The following is a 17,290-nucleotide window of genomic DNA, read 5'->3' on the forward strand; positions in this document are numbered from 1 at the left end:
GGGTACCGAATACTGAGCGAAATGATAAAATGAATGATGAATGAACTAAAATGAATGAGAACGAGGGAATGAAACAACTCTTCGTTGTCTATGTGTGTCTAATGTCGTTAGGTTCAGACCATGAAGCTACAGATAAAAATGGAGGCCACACTCCGAATACCTACTTGAAGCACAAACTAAGTATCACTATTTCGCTCTCTGTGGGCAGACTCGCTCTTTCTAAATAAACAAAAAATATAAAATTGCTCAAATTCAATGAAACCAATGTAAAATCTTTATTTCTTGACATAGGTATAATTAAAAATGATAAGTGTAATTACTGGTAAAACGTTTTAGGAAGAAATTACTGTAAAAAATGTGAAAAATGGTTACAATGATCCAATGTCGGAAATCACGAAATAAACACTTACGCGTGGAATCTTATGTCACTTCCAGGACACCACGTACTACCGCAACCACGCACTACAAAATTTTGCACCAATTCTTGTGATAAAACAATGATTATTTCCTGTAAACAATCTCAAACGAAATTAACTGCTTAATAAACAAAATAGTAAACAACCGCCATGATGGGCCGGATTGGGCCGATGTTGCCACATGGTACCGATTACCCAGGAATTGGGATTGTAATTCCCTGATTCGCCAACACATTAAGCCTAAATGGCCGACAATTTTGTGATTTTTTATTTAACTAGGTAATCTTAGTTTCAAATATTAATTATTTATTTGTTTAACTTCTGATTTGGTTAGTGAATTGGCTATTTCGAAGAATTTACAAGGAGATTTAAATCAGAAGATAGCAATACTACAGTTCACACTAAAAAGAGAGGTAGGGCCGCAGAGAGCGAGATAAATATAAGTAGGTATTTGACTCAAGTTTTTGTTCCAACTCTGCCCTCCATTTTTATCTTTAGCTTCATGGTTCAGACACACATACATATACGTAGACAGAGAAACACACTTATCGACATGGAGGTATTAGAAGTTTTAATACCTCCATGCTTATCGAACATTAAAAAACCTTATGATTAGGCAATGTAAGCATTTTGCAAACTTTATTACTATGCATTAAATTTTATCATTTTTGCATACGGATTTGGGAAGAATAGAACAAAAGTAGTAACAACACGATACAACCAATATATTTTTACAAAAGTGTTTGGGTATTTCGCCAAAAATGGTCAATTTTGCCTAATTTCCTTGGTACGAAATATATTTTTGTTTTTAACTATTTTCAGTTTCCCATTGTATTAAGTAACAAAAACTAAGATAATATATCTAAAAGGGGTGTCATAATTCGTTTTAGAAACAAAGTTAAAAGGTCATGAATTTTTGGTAGCCAAGGAAATTATTATAAATATTTTTTTCTCTAAGTTTTCTTCTGTGGTTTGCTTTTTTTTTGTTCGACCCATTTTTGTGTACCTTCGCAAGCAAACATACCAATGAATATTATATCATTACGACCTTTTTACACAACTAAGGAAGATAAATTCAGTAGATTGAGTTAAGAGTTAAAAACAAGTTGTTCTATATCTATTTTAATACCCATTTCTTAAAATGTAAATTTTAAACTTATTCCAATAAAGAAATACTCAAAATTTGACTTTACGTCGAATTAAAAATGGTCTTTTATAATTTCCTAGGCCTTTTTATGCCACGGAAAACAAGGAAATTAGGGCCAAAGAAATTAGATTTATGCCTAAAAGACACCACAGACAAAAACCTATTTACCCTATGCATTTACTATTTAAATCATGGGTTTACCCCTACAGACACTACATCTGTGTAAATAAACAATAAAATTAATCCATTGTTTAGCTGCAAAAAACCGTCCAAAGAAATTGACTTTTTAGTAAACAAAAACCCAAGGAGGGACCTACTTATGCGATTTGTCGTGAAACTGTTCAACGAAGTACTCTCCTGCCTCGATGGCCTCTTGGGACAAAATGGCCGAGTGTAACGGTGCAGTGCATTACATTCTAAGTTCTTTCGTTTCGTTACTACAATGGTCGAAAAGAAGACCCAGGGAATTATACTTTTGACTCGGACAAGAACTTAACTTCACTTTATTTCCTTCCTTTAAGTATTTGACATTTAAAGTTTTTATTTTCCGATAGCCAAACGTTTCTCAAATATAAAGAGAGTGCTATTAGAATGAAATTACGCTTCAATTTGTTATAATGTGCCTTCATTTTGGCAAACAACAGTAATGGACATAACAAGGAAATTAGAAAAACGACTTTTGATTAAGTTTTTCTACGGTATTATTTGTAGTTTCTGCTATTGTAATAGCAAAAACAAATAAAACTTTTGATTAACTTTCCCATAAAAATAGTTTTATACATATAAATATAAAAAAACATTTGTGTTCGCCTGCCTGGACACAGAAAATTTACTGTTTCGGCGAAATACCCGTTTCTATCTTTTGCCCGAGGCTTTACCTGCGTGAGTAAATCTTGAGTCTCCAGCGCGTTTTTCCCTATACATACAATCAATCAACAAAAACTTAACAACAATGTTGCAAAGCGAATGAGTGTGGCAAAAAGGCTTGAACCCAGAGCTGTATAACATCATGTAAAAAAAAACAAGTGAGTGAGTAGAGGTTGATGATGAGTGAGTGAAACATAAAGTGAATGAACGATAAACGCGTGTGAAATCCAACTTTTCGTGGTGGGCTGTTTCTGAATTTTTTTAAATATAATCTCATAAACATTTTGTTTCTATTTCGTTATCAGTGTATGTAAAGTAGTGACAATCACGATGGCAATGCAACCACATAGCAAGAAAAGAGTGTGCTATTATTACGACAGTAAGTCATACAAACTTTGTTACCCGCCACTGCTATTCCTGTTATTTCGCATTTCTTTGGAAAATATTGGCAAAAGAACCAACTTGTTTCACTAATTTAAAAGAACTTTATGTTAATTTCGCAAATTTTCACTTTACCGTAATTGCTTTATAATGGTTTTTCCATCTTGGAGTTTTTATTCAATTGTGTATCAGGTCACCTTTTAGCGTCTGTACCGTATTCTATGCTCTGATTGGTCGAAAAGCTTTTGTTCGCATCTTGATAACTACACTACAGACTGTTATGTGTCAAGCCTTGAGTCGACCTGAGTAACAACTGGATAAGAAGTCTAAATTGGTTGTTCTATGTAAACAATGTCATTTGGAAATTATTTTCAGGCGATATCGGAAATTACTATTATGGGCAGGGCCACCCCATGAAACCACACCGCATACGTATGACCCACAATTTATTGCTTAATTATGGCCTCTACAGAAAAATGGAGATTTATGTAAGTGTTATTACTAAAAACCTAATTTTATTGTATTGTTTGAATTTTTATATTGAAACCATATTGAAACTAGCTTTCCGCCCGTGGCTTCGCCCGGGGTTTTCCCGGAAATTATTCGAATTTTTGTCGCCATAAGAACCATCCTTGGACTTCAACGAACATTGAAAAAAAGAATTGGTAAAATTGGTCCTGGCGTTGTGTTACCAACACATTTTGTGTTAGATTTTTATACTTAATATAGATAATTATGAATAAAAATATCAAAATATATTGAAGTAAATAAAGTCGAAACTTGGAACCATAAAATACCATGTAACAAGGCTTCCTTGAATTTGATTAAGTTTAAAATAGTTAGCCAAACAGCAATATATTAACTTCGTAAGTATACCTGTATGGAACGATAAATACTGAACATCACTTTAATTTATTACAGAGACCCCACAAGGCAACAGCTGATGAGATGACGAAGTTCCACTCTGATGATTACATTAGGTTTCTTCGCTCCATCAGACCTGACAACATGTCCGAGTATAACAAACAGATGCAGAGATGTAAGTATTTATTTATAATAATAATATAATGTACAGTAGAATCCCGATTATCCGCATCAATTAAAACGAGGGGTATTACGGATAATCGAAAATCCGGATAATCAATAATTAATAATAAAATAATTATTTACTTTTTACTATAGAAAGGGTTTTCAATACATTATTTTAGACCATTAGATGAATCCATTTTTTATAACAATGAACCAAGACGACGTCTGTACCGTGTTACGGTGGCGGCGCCTTGCCGTTTTGATGGGTCCAGACCCTAAATCGGTAATTAGAACCGTGAAGAATTAGTCCGGATAATCGAGATTCTACTGTATTGCAAATTTTTGTAACTTTGGTTAGCCAAGTGATAATGTTGTGCTGATTTTCAGCGAAACAAAAAATGTAGTTTAATCATATTTTGTTATTTTATTTACAGTCAATGTTGGTGAAGATTGTCCAGTATTTGACGGGCTATATGAGTTTTGTCAATTATCTGCTGGGGGTTCAGTCGCTGCAGCCGTAAAATTAAATAAGCAGGTGAATATACTGTTGATTACTGTTGTTATTTGTTGATAAACCTCAGAAAATCTAACTTCTGTTATGCTAGTATTTTTGGGAAAACAAGGATTGATAACGATAGTGGAAATATCAATTACTGTAAGGGACAAAACACGACTTTTCAGGAGAGCCAAAAAACGATTTTTTTTTTCTTTATACTTCAATATCTTTTTATGTGATGTTACGATTTAAATAGTTTCTATGGCAAAGTTTCTTAGAATTTTCTGTTCTTTCATAATATAAACGCCAAATTTTCGAAAAAATGGGTAGTTTAAAAGATAGCATGTCCCTTACATTAAAAAAACGAGCTTGACTGTACCTTACAATGTTGAAATTTCACAGTATGGAATGTCATGTATGTTGTAAGGTACATTTAAGAATAAATACGACAGTAATATTATTGTAACTTGACAATTTTAACATTGAAACCTGATGTAAGTAGAGGTTGCATTCGAGTATTCATTAACAAAACGAAGAGAAGAGATAGAAACAAGACAACTTAGTGTTCACAAATGCAGTTGGAGGCATCAAATACACATCACCAACAAAACATTTAGTCACTGATGATGCCTACGTCTGCATTTGTGAACAAGTTGTCTTGTTTCTATCTTTTTCTGTTCATTTTTACGCAGTTAGGTTTTTTTTTTTCAATCATCGTTCGTTCGTTTTAGCCGAATGACGTCCACTGCTGGACAAAGGTCTTCCCCCAAGGATTTTCACAACAACCGGTCCTGCGCCGCCCGCATCCAGGCACCTCCTACAACCTTCACCAGATCGTCGGTCGACCTAGTGGGGGTCTGCAGCACATTACGTCTTCCAGCTCGTGGTCGCCACTCAAGAATTTTTCTGCCCCAGCGGCCATCAGCTTTGCAAGCTACGAGCTCCATCCACTGCCACTTGATTTTAGCGATTCTGCGGACTATGTCAGTCACTTTGGTTCTCCTGCGGATCACGTCATTTCTGGTTCAATCACTACGAGCATAGCACGCTCCATCGCCTTTGACCTTGAGTCTTCTTATGAGGCCCACAGTAAGCGACCACGTCTCAGATCCATATGTTATCAAAGACTTTTGTCTTGAGACAGTGCGATATTTCAGACGTGAGAATATCACGAAGCTTCCTGAACGTTGCCAGCCGAGTTGGATTCGACGATTGACCTCTTCCTCGAAGTTAGACCTACCTAAGGCTGGTTTTAGTGTCACGCAGACCGTCAGTGCGGATCGCTCCGCACAGCCAATCTGTATGAACTGATAGGGAGCGAGCGATTACTCTAAAACGCTTCCTCGAAGTTTACAGATCGGCTGTGTGAAGCGGATCCGCACTGGACGGTCCGCGTGACACTATAACCAGCCTAACTGGACTGTTTGTACTAGGTATATAAGTGTCAACAACTGCCGAGTGTAGAGTATCCAACCTTTAGAGGAGTGGGTGCAACACGGACATTTGACATGATTTTGTCTTGTCCATGTTTCATTTTAAGACCCCCTTGTTGAGAGGCTCGACTCAGGCCATTGTGCATTGTGCCTAGATCTTCCACGGTCTCAGCCATGGCTATGATATCGTTTGCGAATCGAAGGTGGGTTATTTACTCACCGTTGATATTTATGCCGAATCCGTTCCAGTCCAGAAACAGTTTCGGAGTTTTCAGTTCCCCCTGTCTGCTGCTGCAACTGGTTTCGAGTCTTGATCCTGGAGACGGAACGACATTGTGGCGTTTTCGTACAAGCCTTTCAACATTTCGATGTATCGATATAGGTAGTCAATTTGACACCGTTGGAGAAACTGTAGTAGGTACTGCCCAGGTCTCGATCGAAGCTTTCTCATAGTCCACAAACGCCAGGCAAAGTGACTGACTATACTCCTCGGTCTTCTGTATAATCTGCCGTGGCGTATGTATGTGGTGTACTAAAGCGATTGAGAGGCTGGAAGTCATCGAGCTTACGAGCGAGACGATTCGTAATGACTCTCGAAAACAGCTTGTAGACATGGCTCGGAAGTGAGATGGGTCTATAATTCTTCAACAAGGTTTTGTCGCCTTTTTTGAAGAAGAGTGTCACCACACTTCTGTGCCATACCGTAGGCGTTTTTCCTTCGAGGATGACGGAATTGAACAGCTTCTGAAGAGCCTTCAGCCCCTCGGTCAAAAACCCAACTGCGTAAAAATGAACAGAAAAAAAGATAGAAACAAGACAACTTAGTGTTCATAAGTGCAGTAGGAGTTGGAGGCATTAAATGCATATCACCACCAAAAAAAGTAATTGATATCCTATATGCATATTAACGTAAGGGCCTAATTATAATAAACCAAAAAATTTTAAATGAAGTAAGGTTCAATGAGTTCAAAAGTTAAAACCAACAGTTTAGGGTAAGGGCTGAATTGTATTATTAAAAGGAATTTACGTCCTTTAAATCATTTGTTTCCCCAAAAGTCGTATTCAGACGACTAAAAATGTTTAAGGTAAGGGACATTTTTTTAAAGATATCAACATTTCAAGTATACCAATCGATAGAGCCGAAAATTCTGAATGCGTTGGTATATATAACTCATTTTGGCCAAAATGTCCCTTACATTAATTGATACTTCCACTATCGATAAATTCTTAATTTTGTTTGATCTCTGTAGAATACCAGTACACAAGCTTATACAGAGAAAATACCATTTTAGTACACAGGTACCAAAATGGTATTTTCTCCGTATAAGCTTAAAATACTATATTAGATACAGATTTATTAAGGCATTTTAAACAGTGTAGTAAAATGGAATTTTCTCCATATACCCTTAAAATACCATGTTAGAAAATAAAATATCACACAGATGTATAATGGTATTTTAAGGGTTTAGTACAAATAAACATTTTTGTGTTGTAACAAAAAAAAATTGTGTGTAGGCATCAGAAATCTGCATCAACTGGGGCGGTGGTCTCCACCACGCCAAGAAGTCAGAAGCGTCAGGCTTTTGTTACGTGAACGACATCGTTCTGGGAATCCTGGAGTTGCTAAAATACCACCAGAGGGTCCTGTACATTGATATCGACGTGCATCACGGCGATGGAGTTGAGGAAGCGTTTTATACTACAGACAGAGTGATGACTGTATCATTCCACAAATATGGAGAATACTTCCCTGGAACTGGTGAGTTATTGAATACTTTCTCAATTTGTATTTTTCTTTCATCTAACCTTGTGATGGTGACAGTGTTTTGCTGTAGATGAAACATATTTTAGAGGTTATTAATAGTCACAAGTTTCATGGATTGCCTCAAGCGTTAAGCGTCAGCTTCTAATTTGTATAAGGAATTTGCTGATACCAAATCTTCATGTATATGTTCATACTGATTAACAGCCCAACCAAACTGTCAGCCGAAAAAGTATGTAGTCTGCGGGGTGTTTAATCGAACAAAGATTTATGTTATTAAATTTAAACTGTTCTCTACAGGTGACCTGCGAGACATCGGCGCCGGCAAAGGCAAATACTACGCTGTGAACATTCCTCTTCGCGATGGAATGGACGATGAGTCCTACGAGTCTATTTTCGTTCCCATCATATCCAAAGTCATGGAAACCTTCCAGCCTAGTGCCGTGGTCTTGCAGTGCGGTGCTGATTCTCTTACAGGTAGCAAAATAATAATTTCTTATTATTATCAAAAATATTATCATTTTTGTAAAGGTGGGTCTTTGATAACCTTCACATTCTACTATTATTTGACCCATTTAGTGTTGTGAAAATCTATATGATTAAGCATTGTAATAATAGCCACTGGATCGTTAACAAAACATGTTTTCTTGTGTACAGGTGACCGATTGGGATGCTTCAACTTGACAGTACGCGGCCACGGCCGATGCGTGGAATTGGTGAAACGATTTGGCCTGCCATTCCTGCTTGTAGGAGGCGGAGGGTTAGAAAGTTTTAAATTTATATAACCTACATATCATATTGGGCGCTAGAATATTTAGACAAGTTTTAAACATGTAGCTTTAATCTGTTGCATTCGTTTCTCAGCACACACAAATAGTTCTGAAGAAGTGGTCGAAAAACTATTAAAATAGCGTTGATGTAGTTAAAGGAAAGCTGGTTTTAATTCTCGCCCTTTGAAAATGTTTTTGCAATCATTGGATTAGTCTTTAAGACGTGGCAATAAAGTTTAAAATAAAACAGGTACACCATCCGCAACGTGTCCCGCTGCTGGACGTACGAGACGTCAGTGGCTTTAGGCGTAGAGATCGCTAACGAGCTGCCCTACAATGACTACTTTGAGTACTTCGGGCCCGACTTCAAGCTGCACATCTCGCCCAGCAACATGTCCAACCAGAACACGCCCGAGTACCTCGACAAGATCAAGACCAGACTGTTCGAGAACCTCAGGATGCTGCCACACGCGCCCGGTGTTCAGGTACACAGCAATATAACCTCTATTACATCAGCCATAAGCTATAAGTCAGCACACGCCCGAGTGCCTCGACAAGATCAAGAACAGACTGTTCGAGAACCTCAGGATGCTGCCGCACGCGCCCGGTGTTCAGGTAAGTAGCAATACCACAGAATAATAATAAGTACTACGTACAGAAGTTTTACTTCGCGAAGGTATTTAAAAAAATGTATGCTCAATGTCATTAACAATATGGTGTAATTTAGCCTGTCTCAAGAGTCAAGCACCATTTTGTTGACAAACGTCAGTGATCGGCATGGCGCCGAAGCTATAGGGCTGACTTCGGTAAAATGATGTGACGTGAGGTGCCAAACTGCGGAAAATGGCGGAGGAAATACCTACATGATTTAGCATGAATTATCATGAATAATATTAACTACTTATTTACCTCTCAGTGTCTTGAGGCAACTTAAAAAAGTACATTCTGTGTTTTTATTATTATTTAGGCAGTTAAATACTGCACAGTATTTAGTACACCATTTTCTTTATTTTCTTCCATCATACACAAGAATACGCGTGCGTGAGTCAATGTTCGCTCGTATGTGAGGCCTTGTCGAATAGTATCCTGTAGGTGGGCCATCGTGCGTGTTTTGTTTTGTATGTAAACTCGCGGAGATGAACAGGCCTGGCAATACATATAACCTCTATTACGTCAGCCATAAGCTATAAGTCAGCACACGCCCGAGTGCCTCGACAAGATCAAGACCAGACTGTTCGAGAACCTCAGGATGCTGCCGCACGCGCCCGGCGTACAGGTACACAGCAATATAACCTCTATTACATCAGCCATAAGCTATAAGTCAGCACACGCCCGAGTGCCTCGACAAGATCAAGACCAGACTGTTCGAGAACCCCAGGATGCTGCCACACGCGCCCGGCGTACAGGTACACAGCAATATAACCTCTATTACATCAGCCATAAGCTATAAATCAGCACCCGCCCGAGTGCCTCGACAAGATCAGGAATAGACTGTTTGAGAACCTCAGGATGCCGCCACATGCGCCCGGCGTACAGGTACACAGCAATATAACCTCTATTACATCAGCCATAAGCTATAAGTCAGCACACGCCCGAGTGCCTCGACAAGATCAAGACCAGACTGTTCGAGAACCTCAGGATGCTGCCGCACGCGCCCGGCGTACAGGTACACAGTAATATAACCTCTATTACATCAGCCATAAGCTATAAGTCAGCACACGCCCGAGTGCCTCGACAAGATCAAGACCAGACTGTTGGAGAACCTCAGGATGCTGCCACACGCGCCCGGCGTTCAGGTACACAGCAATATAACCTCTATTACATCAGCCATAAGCTATAAATCAGCACACGCCCGAGTGCCTCGACAAGATCAAGAACAGACTGTTCGAGAACCTTAGGATGCTTTATGTTATGTTCCCAGTGTTAAATTTAATTTGTTTTGAGACAAGTTGTGCTTTGATATCAATTACCTATTTAGATTTTTGGTTTAACTTACATTTTAATGAGATCTATCTGACAATAAAATATTGTTTGTTTCAGGTACAAGCTATCCCTGAAGATGCAGCCAATGATGAATCTGAAGATGAGGACAAAGTTGACAAAGATGAAAGACTACCACAAAGCGAAAAGGTAATGTAAACGTATTGGCTACCTAATTTATCTAAATAGATAGACCATGTAGTTCCGATCAAGACCACGCCTACTTTTCCCGTTGATGTCGTAAAAGACGACCAAGGGAGAAATATGCGAACATCAAGCCTCCCCAACCCGTCAGGCCAGCGTGGGAAGTGTAGGCCAAATCCTCCATTTGGCTCTAGCAAATTGGAGTCGCGTTCTTGTAGTTGAAACTTGAAAATTACCCGATGATAATGAAATAACTACTCATTATGTTTTATTGTTTGTTAACTTTGGAATGGGGGCAATCGTTTTAATACTTAACAGTTGGCACCCCTGGCGATTGACAGGACCTTACTCTACAGTGGCGCCATCTTGATAATCTGCAAATGCGATAGTCCTCCTACCACTTTCGCGCTCACCAGTTGGTGCCACTGTCTTCGCTACTAGCAAGTGACAGGACCTTACTCTACAGTGGCGCTAACTGGTGAGCGCTAAAACGATAGCCCTCATTCAATGCAACTCTGTTCATTTGTTCGCACAGGACAAGCGTATCACGGGCGACGGCGAGCTGTCGGACTCGGAGGACGAGGGCGAGGGCCGGCGCGACAGCCGCTCGTACCGCGCGCCGCAGCGCAAGCGCCCGCGCCTCGACAAGGAGCCCGCGCAGCTCAAAGACGAACTTAAAAGTAAGTACACTTAAAAGATAATTTAGCACAACATATATTTAGATACTTCATTTAAAGAAATACAGTAGTATCGGGCCTGTTCATCTCCGCGAGTTTACATCGAAAACAAAACACGTACGATGACCCACCTACAGGATACTATTCGACAAGGCCTCACATACGAGCGAACATTGACTCACGCACGCGTATTCTTGTGTATGATGGAAGAAAATAAAGAAAATGGTGTACTAAATACTGTGCAGTATTTAACTGCCTAAATAATAATAAACACACAGAATGTACTTTTTTAAATTGCCTCAAGACACTGAGAGGTAAATAAGTAGTTAATATTATTCATGATAATTCATGCTAAATCATGTTTTTCCTCCGCCATTTTCCGCAGTTTGGCACCTCACGTCACATAATTTTACCGAAGTCAGCCCTATAGCTTCGGCGCAGTGCCGATCACTGACGTTTGTCAACAAAATGGTGCTTGACTCTTGAGACAGGCTAAATTATACCATATTTTTAATGACATTGAGCATACATTTTTTTAAATACCTTCGCGAAGTAAAACTTCTGTACGTAGTACTTATTATTATTCTGTGGTAGTATTTCTTTACTACAATTTATTACAACTAGTAAGTTGTATTTGTAGTTTCTTCAAGCCTCTCTAACGCACAGCTGGCGTGTCTGCGCAACGTTGCCATTGAAATTGCCCCCCTAGACCAATTACAAATCGTAAATTACAACTGTCACGTATACCTTGTCTACGGAGACTGTAAAAGTATGTGTTCAGTGGTAGTGTGGCTCTACGCGTGGCAACGGCTAAAATTTTATGTAAATGTAATTACTTTTACGTTTGCTGTTGCCAGATGCATAAGCAAAAGTGTGACTAAAGTTTTAGCAGGTATAAAAATATGATCTAAGCATAGCAAACACTTAACGCTGAGTTAACTTTAACCAGTGTTTTGTATGGAGTTTGACGGACTTGACGTTTGTTAAAGTAAGATGGTGCAACCCAGGGTTAAAAAGTTTTTAACTTTACTGTTAAATTCCAGCTGAAGACTCAAAGGACGACGTGAAGAACGTGAGCAGCGTGGAGGAACCAAAGAAGGAGACCGCGCCCAATCCCTGATGCGGGCGCTGAACGCTGCGCGCGCGCCCCCGACGTAAGCACGCACCGACAAACAATTAGGCCTGGTTCAGCAAGGCTACTCCGAAACGCGTTTACGTAGTTTCGAGTCTATCTCTCACCCTCTCTCATGCTGGCATCTCGCTTTGCGTGAGAGGGATGGCAACATTTGAAACTTTGGATAACGTTTTGAGGAGTAACCCGAAAAACCACGTGATAACCGCGCGGCTTCTGGTGGTTCTCATTGGCGAGGCGCCGCCTGTGCGGTTACAGTTGGATACAAATGTATGAGAATTACCCAGCGACCGCGCGATTATCGCTGTCTGAACTAGGGCCATTAACTTCGACTAGTGACGCTAAAGACATTTCATTGAAATAAACAAATATGTATGTGTATCAATCGAGTCGCATCGCGTCACTAGTCGGACTATACACTTTGACGGTAGCATAATCTTAGTCGGGGACCCAACGATGCGTTTCGAGAATGACATCTCGGTGGTAATTTTGCCATTTTCCAATAATAGTGTGGAGGTGACCATTTTAATTTAAACATCTATTCTATTGCTATTAGAAATAGCAAAATTAGGTGCATTGGAAATTCTGTTGTACCAACTTGTAAACTAAAATTACTTAAAAAAAAGCCTCTCTTTCTCCTGAAATACAGACTTTTTTACTTCAACATTCGAATTCGAAGCAAACTGACTGTGGCCATATTTAAGAAAATAAAGTAAATCACTTAGTACCAATACTACCAATTAAGAAGAAGAATCTCCTTTCATAAAAAGAGATAAAGATAGGTTTTCAGTTTAGTTTCTGAAATAGCAGAATTACAGAATATACACCGTGTTATGGTCTTCTCGGTGATCAGAACTGTGCGTTTTTAGTACTTATTTATATACGTTAAATTTAAAGAATGTGGAGCACAACAGTTTAAAAGTTCTTATTAATAAGGTCAATGATATTGTGCAGGTCAGATATTGATGTTGTTTAAGTATTTAAACTTTGAAACAGCTTAGTTTGCCTCTACCTTATTGATAATTAGTTTGTTTAGTGATCTCCATATTTGCTATACACCAAGACTATGTTTGGATTTGTTAGAATTAATTATTTTACCGTAAATGACGTTAACAGCTAGGTTAAGTTAAAATTAAGTCAGTTAAATCAATGTGAATGTAACGGAAACGATATTTTTAATTTTCTTTTATATGTATACGTGTAACTTCAAATACGCAAAACGTGAAATTAGTTTGTTCAGAATTAATTACAAATCTTTAGTTACAATTTTGATTATTTGGGGTTATGTGTTGTACGAGGTAAATTATTCTGTTAACAAATCTGTTACATTTACATATTTTTCTAATGAATTGAATACTTAGTATTAAGTATACCTAAAGCATAAAAGCCCATTCGAATTTGAAATTATTCTAATAGTTCGAACGGATTTTTAAGATGATTTTTTATGAATAACCAATTTATGGGATGAAATAAATTTAAATGTTCCTTCATTCTTCAAAAAGACAATTCAGTTTTATTTTTATTTCATCTCATATTGAAAGACGTCAGAATCAATATAAATGATGATTGATGATGCAATAAATATTGAAAACTATTTTTATATTTCTTAGAATCGCTATAAGTAAACAAAACTGTAAATGTTTCGCATTTAATTTAGTTTCAACGAACCTCAAATCAAGAGTGGTTGACTTTTTCGTAGACACAACCATTGATACAATCTCTCTCTTGACTTTCTATTCTGCTAGATTGTTAACATTAGATAGGTAGGTTTCATTATTTATAGTAAAATTAAGGCTATCATTTGACTGATTTTTCTAAAAGAAACCCTTTCATTTTATTTCATGATAATGTAGTAGAACTATAAAAACAGATGTGCATGTGGATTGAGTGATCCTTGCTTCAATCTTAACAAAAATCGAGGAAGTTTTACTTAAAATATGTTAAAACATTGTGATGAAGTTTAAAAATTTGTTAAACCTAAGATAAAAATGTTATGGCCAATAAATAGGAGCACTCATACCGCACGCTTTAAGAAAACGTCAAAATGTTTATTTCAGAAAATAAAGCCTTTCCACTTCTTTTTATAGTATTGAAAAATTGTTAAGAATATGTTAAAACTATTAACAAATTCCGAAATCCCTTGCACGTCCCGTTCCAAAGTTATGACGATTATTTAGGATCACTCACACCGCACACGGGCCGTATGAGTGCTCTTCAAAATCATGACTATTTATTAATAAATACGTTTTATTTCTGTTGGGAAATGTGTGCAAACTGACGAGCGAATTTGTTAAAGAATAAGTGTGACAAAACTTAAAAGCTGAAGGAAGAAATTAACCTTTATTCTTTCCTCCAATATGCCGTGTGAGTGATCCTTACTTTTACCTCTATCTACTCATATGTAGTTCGTAGGCAGACTGAGTTAGTATCTAAAATTGTTAATCGTTTTTAACAATTACTTGGCATATATTTTGCTTTTATTACGGCCATAATTTAAGAAATATCAGGCTTAGATGATTCCTAAAGGAAAATGTTGATTAGGGTACATATGATTTTTTATTTTGTGAGACTGTTTCGATTCATCAGAAGTTTTCCTAAGGACGTGTACGAGCCAATTGAAAGCTCTTGCTGGACGTCGATACCAGTCAAATGACGATTTCATAGAGAGGTTGACATGAAAAAACGGTCATTCCTCTGCGATGTGTATGGATCAACGTGTGAAAGCAAAAATCCGAAAACACGTGCTTTCATAGGGGTAAATAGGCCGCAACTCGCGACGTATCAAAACCCGCGTGAAATTTTGTTTGTCATATATCGCCATAAATTACCTATAGCCTACATGTTATTCTGGGTTATAACGTCCTTAGGAAAACTTCTGATGAATCGAAACAGTCTCACAAAATAAAAAATCATATGTACCCTAATCAACATTTTCCTTTAGGAATCATCTAAGCCTGATAATTATTTCTTAAATTATGGCCTTAATAAAAGCAAAATATATGCCAAGTAATTGTTAAAAACGATTAACAATTTTAGATACTAACTCAGTCTGCCAACGAACTACATAATATGAGCAGATAGAGGTAAAAGTAAGGATCACTCACACGGCATATTGGAGGAAAGAATAAAGGTTAATTTCTTCCTTCAGCTTTTAAGTTTTATCACACTTATTCTTTAACAAATTCGCTCGTCAGTTTGCACACATTTCCCAACAGAAATAAAACGTTTTTATTAATAAATAGTCATGATTTTGAAGAGCACTCATACGGCCCGTGTGCGGTGTGAGTGATCCTAAATAATCGTCATAACTTTGTAACGGGACGTGCAAGGGATTTCGGAATTTGTTAATAGTTTTAACATATTCTTAACAATTTTTCAATACTATAAAAAGAAGTGGAAAGGCTTTATTTTCTGAAATAAACATTTTGACGTTTTCTTAAAGCGTGCGGTATGAGTGCTCCTATTTATTGGCCATAACATTTTTATCTTAGGTTTAACAAATTTTTAAACTTCATCGCAATGTTTTAACATATTTTAAGTAAAACTTCCTCGATTTTTGTTAAGATTGAAGCAAGGATCACTCAATCCACATGCACATTAAAAACAGGTGGTTTATTTGGATCGAAGTTAGTCCAAATTCATTTATTTTTAATTAATTGCACTCATAAATATTTCCCAAGGAATTCATGAGTCGCCGGAGATCTTCCGCGCATTCTCCACTTGCATTTCAAAACCTTTATTTTATGTTGTGAAAAAAGTATTAAGTTTATTTTTATAAAGGGATTTCTAATCGCACCACCTATTGCCGTTTCGTGTCATTAGGAATGTTTTATTGTTCCGCCTTTCAGGAACTGCGAGTTAAGGTGAGTATAGACTAGAGCATTTCTATGTAATGTAACGTTCTCACGAATTGTACAATAGAGGTAAAATGTATGACGTTTGGTTCGTGACAGGGTGATACACTAGACATTTCATAGATCGGCTCGTTATGTTGCAAGCAAATGTTCAGTCTATACTCACCTTTATAGAGTTCCAGTTTGAATTGAGTCATCATCTACTATGAATATAAAACGCCGTTTGTGCGCTTTATAGCTAAAAACTTTTTATGTAAGGGAATGTCACAGCTAGGTGGGCGATATATTCGCCGCTTACACAAAAAAGGGATCTCAATTTTATTGTTCTACTCTTTCTATGTAATATTTCCTACTAAGAATTAGTACCCTGATTCTTATCTTAAATGTACGGACAACAAATCGGAACACTTGTTTTTTTTTTTGTTAATAAAATCATAATTTAAATATGTTTCTCTTTTCATTTATTTACTTATGATCCCAATTTCTCGTGTTCTCAATCCCCCGGCATACGCTATGACGACATTGTCATAAAATGACCGTTATAAATGATGACTTCAATCGAAACTGGAGATATTGTAATAAATATGTATTTCTTAAACTTGGCATTATTTTATTAATTCTAAAACAAAGTACATAACAAACATTTCAGTATAGCTTCAACTCAGCTTCAGAATTCGATTAGTTTGTGTATTTGTAAAACAAGAGTAATCTCATACATCAAATGTTTTAAACTTCTTGCGAAACTATTTGTTTGATTGAAACTTGCATTCAACCAAACAATGTCATTTCTGAAAGAACTTGTCCTCGTAGCCCAAGTTGTGTAAATATTTATTTGTTAAAATATATCAGGATATGCCACAATAATGAAGTTTTATTGCACACTAACCAATTTAATTTTTTAAACAAACATCTGACCCTACACTATATCCTATCTGGAGTGATAATTAAAAAATAACTAGGATTATCAATTAAATTTGAATGTGAGCTTACTCAATTCGCTTTAAAGTCTGCTGCCCTCGCTTTATAGTCTGCTGCCCCACCATCATAATGAGAATACTACCAATACTACTCTTGTCAGTCTGGCTATTGATCGAAGCTGGCTTAGGTTTCTAATAAATTGTATCACCGACGATTTCTTTTATGTAGGTTTCTTGCTGACCAAAAATCTGAGAATTAGGAAAAAGTTAAAATAAAACCAGTAC

At 37.2% G+C, this 17,290-nt stretch overlaps 1 protein-coding gene across 1 annotated transcript; it reads left to right on the plus strand.

Annotated features, from left to right (window-relative positions):
- Positions 1 to 2,610: 2,610 nt before the first annotated feature.
- On the plus strand, positions 2,611 to 14,103 carry LOC135077474 (histone deacetylase HDAC1). The gene is made up of 11 exons (XM_063972022.1): positions 2,611 to 2,809; positions 3,187 to 3,299; positions 3,733 to 3,850; positions 4,275 to 4,375; positions 7,285 to 7,528; positions 7,832 to 8,008; positions 8,189 to 8,291; positions 8,552 to 8,786; positions 10,342 to 10,431; positions 10,961 to 11,105; positions 12,146 to 14,103. The coding sequence occupies exons 1-11, from the start codon at positions 2,761 to 2,763 to the stop codon at positions 12,220 to 12,222; spliced, it is 1,452 nt and encodes a 483-aa protein (XP_063828092.1). The 5' UTR covers positions 2,611 to 2,760; the 3' UTR covers positions 12,223 to 14,103.
- The last annotated feature ends 3,187 nt before the right edge of the window (positions 14,104 to 17,290 follow it).

This window comes from Ostrinia nubilalis, chromosome 13 (genome assembly GCF_963855985.1).
Source record: "Ostrinia nubilalis chromosome 13, ilOstNubi1.1, whole genome shotgun sequence".
In the NCBI taxonomy this organism is placed as follows: domain Eukaryota; kingdom Metazoa; phylum Arthropoda; class Insecta; order Lepidoptera; family Crambidae; genus Ostrinia; species Ostrinia nubilalis.

Bases quoted from the DNA above. Each gene is read 5' to 3' on its own strand.
- LOC135077474 (XM_063972022.1), top strand. From the start codon at position 2,761: ATGGCAATGCAACCACATAGCAAGAAAAGAGTGTGCTATTATTACGAC. The intron at 8,787-10,341 runs GTACACAGCAAT...TGTTTGTTTCAG, and splicing joins CACACGCGCCCGGTGTTCAG to GTACAAGCTATCCCTGAAGA. The intron at 10,432-10,960 runs GTAATGTAAACG...TTGTTCGCACAG, and splicing joins GACTACCACAAAGCGAAAAG to GACAAGCGTATCACGGGCGA.